Raw genomic sequence first — 8,461 nt, 5'->3', positions numbered from 1 at the left:
GGCTATCGTCCATCCATACGCCCGGAAACCAACATGCCATGATTCTAACCGACTCAATGAACCTCATACAGAAAATTGAAAACGGAATGGGAAGCCCAGAGTGGCATAAAGCAATGCACAACTTTAAGAAAAAAAAAACCTCACATGGTCATACTGCCCGGGACATGCAGGAGTTAAGGGAAATGAGCGAGCTGACAGACTTGCTGGTAACGCAACACCAACGAGCGGCCTACATCTAGGAAAATCGGAAATCCTCAGAAAAGTCAAAGAATATAAAAAAGAACAGATACAAGGCCATCACACCATCGATCGCCTCAAAGAAATAAAAGCAGAGAGAGGGAGCGGCCGTAAGTCTAACATGAAAGGTAGAGCACGATGCTTTGCAAATCAAACAAATATTGGCATCATTTCCAAACCAACATTGCGCAAATTTCTTCAAAACGGAACAGAGTCTCTGTGGGCTTTTCTAAATACAATAGACTGAGCAACACACTAGACGCCATGTTCTTGGCATCAGAGATCTTTTCCCATCCCTCTTGCGGCCAATCAGTGGCAGCCTCTGTGCGTGTGTGTATGTGTGTGTTTGTGTGTATGTGTGGGTCTGTGTTTTTGAGTGCGTTTGTGCATGCGTGAGAGTGTAAGTGTACACAAGTATCAGGAGAGTTCTGTGCATGTGTGTGTGTGTGTGTGTGTGTGTGTGTGTGTGTGTGTGTGTGTGTGAGGGGTGGGTGGGTGTGAGGGGGAGGTGGGGGTGCGGGGAAGAGGTGGGGTAGAGGATGAGGTATGTGAGTGTATGCATGCCTACACTGTGGGAGCAACAGGATATTGGAACGTATATATTATATATATATCTTTGTATATATGTGTGTGGGGTTATGGGCGTGTGTGTGTGTGCTTGTACAAGTAAGCGTTTGTGTGTGTGTGTGTGTGTGTGTGTGTGTGTGTGTGTGTGTGTGTGTGTGTGTGTGTGCGTGTGTGTGTGTGTGCGTGCGTGTGTGTTTGTGTGTGTGTGTGTGTGTGTGTGTGTGTGTGTGTGTGTGTGTGTCGTGGAAGCTGCGATACATAGACCAGAAATGAGTGTATGGAGGAGGGGGGTAGAGGAGGTGCAGGGTAATGTGTGTGTGTGTGTGTGTGTGTGTGTGTGTGTTGCAGCTCATGTACGTTTATATGTATTTGACTGTGCTTTCATAACTGTGAAACTGCATGTTTGGTGCATATCTGTTATGCATGTGTGGGTGTATGTGTGAATGTGTGTCTTCATGTTTTACATTTATTTGCTTATTTATCATCATTGTTGTCTTATTTATTTATTTATTTTTTATTATTATTATTTTTTTATTATTACCATTACTACTACCTTTTTTTATATCATAATTATTATTTATTTATTTACTTATTTATTTATGTAAGCGTATCTATTAATTATTCACCTTTTTTTTTCTTTCTCTCAAGGCCTGACCAAGCGCGTTGGGTTACGCTGCTGGTCAGGCATCTGCTTGGCAGATGTGGTGTAGCGTATATGGATTTGTCCGAACGCAGTGACGCCTCCTTGAGCTACTGAAACTGAAACTGAATTGACTCAAACCTCGTGTTAGCCAAACTGCTTCAACACGTGTAATGAAAACTAGCCTATTTGGAGATAACACTTCAGAATTCACTTTAGATTTCGTAGCTAACAACATTGTGTTATCTCCACAGAAATATCTTGAACAAACACGCAAAAAAATGTTCACTGGTATTTGCAAACATCATTGTGGTGCGCCGGATAGCTGCGATACATGCCTGCCTCCTTAATTGTTCTTTGACTTCAGTCCGAGTTCAGCCTGCTTCCTGCTGTAGTTTCAACTATGGGAAATCGATACCCAGTGAGTCCGGATTCAGTATTGTATCCTCAACTTGTACAGCCGATAATGCAGCAAGTGAGTGGCATTGCTCTGTATCTTTGTGGAGACGATCGTAGTTTAGCACCGCGTCTCGTAGTTTCGTTTTCGATTAGTTGCGCCTGACCTGTAAAATGGCATCCCGTCCCACAATGCACTGCGTGTGACGACGGTCATCTCTCGCTTTCTCCTTCCCCCCCCCTCTCTCTCTCCTCATTTTTACCCATCACTAAAGGTATGGAAACAGCAGCACGAAGGTGCCACAAAAACGCTTTTCTTATTACCTTCAAAAAACAATATAAACTTGTCAAGGATCTGCATAAGCGCCGGAACTCCAACACGACCTAATAAAAATGCAAATCCAAATCACTTTCAAATCCTCGCTTTGGTGCAAAACACGTGTTAATAACATATCCATCTTTTCTTCTTCTTTTTTTTTTTAGGGCATGTTTTATCCAATGGTACGTAGTTGGCCTACCTGTGTGGGCAAGTCAACGTCATCGCCGTTGTTTTGTGTGTACCTCAATAAAAACTCTGATGACGCACAAACCGGGATTGATGACGACTTCACTATGAGTCATGGTGAAGCAGTGAACTGAAAAGGTCAGAAAGAAAGAAAAAGAAGAAACCAAAAAGAAAAGGACGAAAAGATGGAAGGGAGGAATGAAAGATCGACGTGAAAAAGACAGAAAGAAGAAAATAAATCGACGAAGAAAGAACAGAAGCATGAAAGAAGAAAAAAAAAGCAATGATTAGGAAGAAAGTACTTATAAAAACATTTAAAAAAAGAAAGAAAGAAAAGACAGAAGGGAAGGAAGGAAGGAAGGAAAGAAATAAAAAAAAGAAACAAGAGAGGAAAGAAAGAAGGAAAGAAAGCAGGGAGGAAGACGATACGAAGAGAGGAAGGATGGGGAAATGAGGAAAATGAGGACGTCTAATGCTTATGATGAAAATGAGGACGTCTAATGCTTATGACGAAAATGAGGACGTCTGATGCTTATGACGAAAATGAGGACGTCTGATGCTTATGACGAAAATGAGGACGTCCAATGCTTATGATGAAAATGAGGACGTCTAATGCTTATGATGAAAATGAGGACGTCTAATGCTTATGACGAAAATGAGGACGTCTAATGCTTATGATCAAAATGAGGACGTCTAATGCTTATGATGAAAATGAGGACGTCTAATGCTTATGACGAAAATGAGGACGTCCAATGCTTATGATGAAAATGAGGACGTCTAATGCTTATGATGAAAATGAGGACGTCTAATGCTTATGACGAAGATGAGGACGTACAATGCTTATGATGAAAATGAGGACGTCTAATGCTTATGACGAAGATGAGGACGTCCAATGCTTATGATGAAAATGAGGACGTCTAATGCTTATGATCAAAATGAGGACGTCTAATGCTTATGATGAAAATGATGGAAACAAATTGTCATGCTGCAGCAGCACACACACAGAGAAAGAGACAGACAGACAGACAGACAGACTGAGAACACCGCATTACGCATAGGCCGCCCTATCTTTTCCCTGTGTTCGCAAACTTCAAAAACCTGCACCACAAACTCCGAGTCCAAACTCAGGCGCTCATGGAGTACAATCACACCATACCGTCTCGCTTGGAAACAAAGACATAAAAAACAAACAAACAAAAGAAACCAAAAACAAACAAACAACAAAAAACAACTTCTACGGAGACAGAAGGGAGAGGGAGGGAGAAGGGGGGTGGGGGTGGGGGATTTTGTCGTCTTTTCTACCGCTGGGCGGATGCAGCCTACGGATGTGTGTGCTGTTTTTAAGAGGGCGTTCTGCACCATGAAAATGTTATTGCTCATCACGCCTTGAGCGTTTCCTTGTTGGAGTTAGGGTATATAAAGTCCGAATGCTGGCTTAGGTTAGGTGCAGAAGAACGGTGGAAGAACGACAGACAAATCCCGTCCCGTGACAATCTTCCGTCGACACTGACTCAATCAAGCACAGCCTTGGAGAATGGTGAGGCAGTTTACTGAAATAGTGGCATTTGTTTTAAGAGAAAATGTCAAACTGAACAACTTATTTGTGAACTCGGCATTATACTTCAGTTTGATAGGGCAATAGATCATTCCTCATGGCTGACCAGTGCCATCGGCGTTTGCGTTGGTCGGGCGTTTGTTCCACGCCCCCTTCTTTTCTGTTCAGTTTAATCGGTTTATAACTTACATTTCCTGTTTTTTTGTTGAACATATATATATCTCCATTTCATGGTGTTGGATTGCTGCATTATTTGTTGTCTCCCTTTTCAACCCCTCTTCCTCCACTTCTTCTTTCAAAGCAGCTGCTGCTGCTGATAATATGTGATGCATGTTTTTCGTTGCTTATCAGTATGGAAATTCACAATACACAACGTATGCACCACCATTACTAACAAGCTCCAGTCGACGTAGCAGTTATAATACTCGTCACAGCCAGTGTAGCACCGAGAAGAAGAAGAAGGAGGAGGAGAAGGAGAAGAAGAAAGGAGAAGAAGGCAGGTGCCTGACCAGCAGCATAACCCAACACGCTTAGTTACATGCATATATATATATATATATATATATATGTGTGTGTGTGTGTGTGTGTGTGTGTGTGCCTATCAGAGTACATTTCTTCTACAGGTCAACACTCTCGTAGCTGTGGGTTCTTGTTCAGTGCGCCAGGTGCATACTGCAATCGGGACCTCGGTTTATTGTCTCATCCGATTGGCTGAACGCTGAATTTGATTTCCCAATCAATCGTGGGAGAAAGGGCGAGAGTGGGATTCGAACCCAGACCCTCACGGACTCTGTATTGGCAGATGAGCGTCTGAACCATTCTGCCACCTTCCTCCTCAGACAGACAGTAGATCACCATAGAGGGCACTGGCACTGCCAGACAGTCGGCCACCAAGCTGAGGAGTGACGTCATCAATGACGTGTCTCCAGTGACGTGTGTGGCTTCGGCCTGAGGTGAGAGGCTGTGGAGGTCCTGCCAGAAGGCACGTGGTCATCGAGAACTTGTTTCAAAGAAACACACTGAGGAGGAGGAATTTTGTACAATTTCCTCTCGCATATAGGATGATTGTAGACTTAAAGTAACTTCTTCTTCGTTCGTGGGCTGCAACTCCAACGTGTGTAATTACAAGAGTGGAGTTTTACGTGTATGACCGTTTTTACCCTGCCATGTAGGCAGCCATACTCCTTTCCGTGGTTGTGCATGCTGGGTATGTTCTTGTTTCCATAACCCACCTGACGCTGACATTGATTACAGGTTCTTTAACGTGCGTATTTCATATTCCGCCTGCGTATATACACGAAGGGGGTTCAGGCACTAGCAGGTCTGCACATAATTATGCTGATTTGGCAGATCGGAAAAATGGTGGTGGTGGTGGTGGGGGATAAAGAGAGAGAGATGACAGTGCAGTGAACAATGTTTTCCAGGTGACGACAGCATTGGTGGTGGTGGTGGTGGTGGTGGGGGGGGGGATAAAGAGAGAGAGATGACAGTGCAGTGAACAATGTTTTCCAGGTGACGACAGCATTGGTGGTGGTGGTGGTGGGGGGGGGGGATAAAGAGAGAGAGATGACAGTGCACTGAACAATGTTTTCCAGGTGACGACAGCATTGGTGGTGGTGGTGGTGGGGGGGGGGATAAAGAGAGAGAGATGACAGTGCAGTGAACAATGTTTTCCAGGTGACGACAGCATTGTTGGTGGTGGTGGTGGTGGGGGGGGGGGGGGGGGGGGAGGGGGGGGGGCGATAAAGAGAGAGAGATGACAGTGCAGTGAAAAATGTTTTCCAGGTGACGACAGCATTGTTGGTGGTGGTGGTGGGGGTGGGGGTGGGGGATAAAGAGAGAGAGATGACAGTGCAGTGTTTTCCAGGTGACGACAGCATTGGTGGTGGTGGTGGTGGTGGTGGTGGGGGGGGCGGGGGGGGGATAAAGAGAGAGAGAGATGACAGTGCAGTGAACAATGTTTTCCAGGTGACGACAGCATTGGTGGTGGTGGTGGTGGTGGTGGGGGGGTGGGGGTGGGGGGGGGATAAAGAGAGAGAGATGACAGTGCAGTGAACAATGTTTTCCAGGTGACGACAGCATTGGTGGTGGTGGTGGTGGTGGTGGGGGGGGGGATAAAGAGAGAGAGATGACAGTGCAGTGAACAATGTTTTCCAGGTGACGACAGCATTGGTGGTGGTGGTGGCCACGTGTGCTGCGCTGGCCTCTGCTGGCAGTGACTGCTACAATTACTATGACCACGCCGCCCAGTACCGCCTTGACCACGAGGCCCCCAGTTACCCGTGGTCAGTGTGTGTGTGTGTGTGTGTGTGTGTGTGTGTGTGTGTGTGTGTTTGAGAATTCATGTGCATGTTTTCTTCCTTTCTCTCGCTGTATTGATTCTTCCATGACATAATTGTACTATCAATATCTTTAGAAAATGTTTTGCAAAAACAAATAAACACCCGCAGCCTCACCGTCAAAAAAAAAAAAAAAGGAAAAGGAAAAGAAATACTAAAAACAAAGAAAGTTATGGTGGAGAATGACACAAACAGCTTGTGCACACATGTAGAAACATTACTTTTAAAAGTGTCATCATCATTATTATTACTGTTTTAGTATTGCCTTCCATCAGTGTGATTCTGTTTTCTTCTTCTTGTGGTCAGTGTATGTGTGTGTGCGTGTATGTGTATGAGTGTGTATGTGCGTGCGTTCGTGCGTGTGTGTGTGCGTGTGTGTTGGTGCTCGTGCATGCGTGTGCGTGTGCGTATGTGTGTGTGTGTGTGCGTGTGTATTGGTGTGCGTGCATGCGTGTGTGTATGTGGTGTGTGTGTGTGTGTGTGTGTGTGTGTGTGTGTGTGTGTTTCCACTGTCTCTCCATTGGCTTCCTGTCTCACAGAATAAAGTAAAGGTTCAGCATTCTTTGTCCATGAATGCATCAGTAAAGCTACCTCATCCTACGCATGGGACTGTCTTCACCTCTACACCCCATGTGGCTTTCTGCGATCAGCATTCTGTTTCTGTTGTAGTGTTGCAATTGTTATTTTGTGAACAAACTGAAGACGAAAGCCACAGACTGTAGCACAGCATCTGAGTTTTAGCTTTTTACGGAACTGATGTTTGCAAACACAGACGGTTAACCAAATCAACCGAAGGGCAATACATTGCATTTTTCTACAGTCCGCCGCTGCTCTTCGTCTCTGGACCTTTACACATGGGATGAACTCTCCCTCTGGGATGAACTCCCTCTCTGGACCTTTACACACGGGATGAACTCCCTCTCTGGACCTTTACACATGGGATGAACTCCCTCTCTGGACCTTTACACATGGGATGAACTCATTCTGTGGTTTCGTCAAATCTCTCTACTGGCCTCTTTCAATTCTGGCCTTAAAACCCATCTCTTTCCAAACTAGCCGCACCCCCCCCCCCCCACTCCCTTCCCCCTCTCGTTCAGCCAGTCTTGTCTTGTATCTATGTACAAGTCTGGCCTTGTATCTATGTACAAGTCTTGTCTTGTATCTATGTACAAGTCTTGCCTTGTATCTATGTACAAGTCTTGTCTTGTATCTATGTACAAGTCTTGTCTTGTATCTATGTACAAGTCTTGCCTTGTATCTATGTACAAGTCTTGTCTTGTATCTATGTACAAGTCTTGTCTTTCATCTCTGTGCTTCATTATGATGCGTGTGAATGTGGACCAAAGTCCCTGTATCTCTTACCGCACGAAATCCAGCGCCACACATATATAATTGAGTTTACCCTTTATTTGCTTTTTGCATTCTATCGCATATTACTTTTTGTCACAACAGATTTCTCTGTGCGAAATTCAGGGAGAACTCATCGCCAAAGTGCAGCGCCACCATATTTTTCCCATTTTTCTTTTAACTGCGTGTGTGTTTTACTATAGAAGTGATTCTTTTTTTAGACACGGAATCTTGCCGGGAACAACCCTGTTGTCGCTGTGGGCTCCTTTTAAGCACCCAATGCGTGGTGCACACAGATCTCGGTTTATCCTCTCGTCCGAATGACTAGCACCCAGACCACTACTCAAAGTCTACTGCAGGCGGACCAGGGGATGGGCATTTGGGGCCTGGAGGGATGGGGGGCAATAAAGATCTCGGTCCTTGTAACTATGGGACTCTTCTTCTTCTTCTCCGTTCGTGGGCAGCAACACCCACGTTCACTCGTATGCACACGAGTGGGCTTTTACGTGTATGACCGTTTTTACCCCGCCAAGTAGGCAGCCATACTCCGTTTTTGAGGGTGTGCATACTGGGTATGTTCTTGTTTCCACAACCCACCAAACGCCGACATGGATTACATGATCTTTAACGTGCGTATCTGATCTTCTGCTTGCGTATACACACGAAGGGGTTCAGGCACAAGTAGGTCTGCACATATGTTGACCTGGGAGATGGAAAAATCTCCACCCATTACCCACCAGTCGCTGTTACCGAGATTCGAACTTAGGGCCCTCAGATTGAAAGTCTAACGCTTTAACCACTCGGCTATTGCACCCGTCCTTTGGGACTCGAACCCATGGACTCTCGCTTCCCTATCGCATTACCACTAGGCCACC

At 45.2% G+C, this 8,461-nt stretch overlaps 1 protein-coding gene across 1 annotated transcript in view; it reads left to right on the top strand.

Annotated features, from left to right (window-relative positions):
* Nucleotides 1-3,750: 3,750 nt before the first annotated feature.
* The window catches only part of LOC143278988 (uncharacterized), a 9,955-nt gene continuing 5,244 nt past the window's right edge, over nucleotides 3,751-8,461 (top strand). The window contains exons 1-2 of the mRNA XM_076583317.1: nucleotides 3,751-3,882; nucleotides 6,058-6,185. Of these exons, the coding sequence (XP_076439432.1) occupies nucleotides 3,880-3,882; nucleotides 6,058-6,185 (131 nt within the window). The 5' untranslated portion in view covers nucleotides 3,751-3,879. The remainder of the gene's footprint in view (nucleotides 3,883-6,057; nucleotides 6,186-8,461) is intronic.

The sequence above is a fragment of the Babylonia areolata genome, unplaced genomic scaffold, assembly GCF_041734735.1.
Source record: "Babylonia areolata isolate BAREFJ2019XMU unplaced genomic scaffold, ASM4173473v1 tig00015643, whole genome shotgun sequence".
Classification (NCBI taxonomy): domain Eukaryota; kingdom Metazoa; phylum Mollusca; class Gastropoda; order Neogastropoda; family Buccinidae; genus Babylonia; species Babylonia areolata.
The sequence above is the reverse complement of the archived record's forward strand: the minus strand, read 5'-3'. Positions and strand labels throughout refer to the sequence as shown.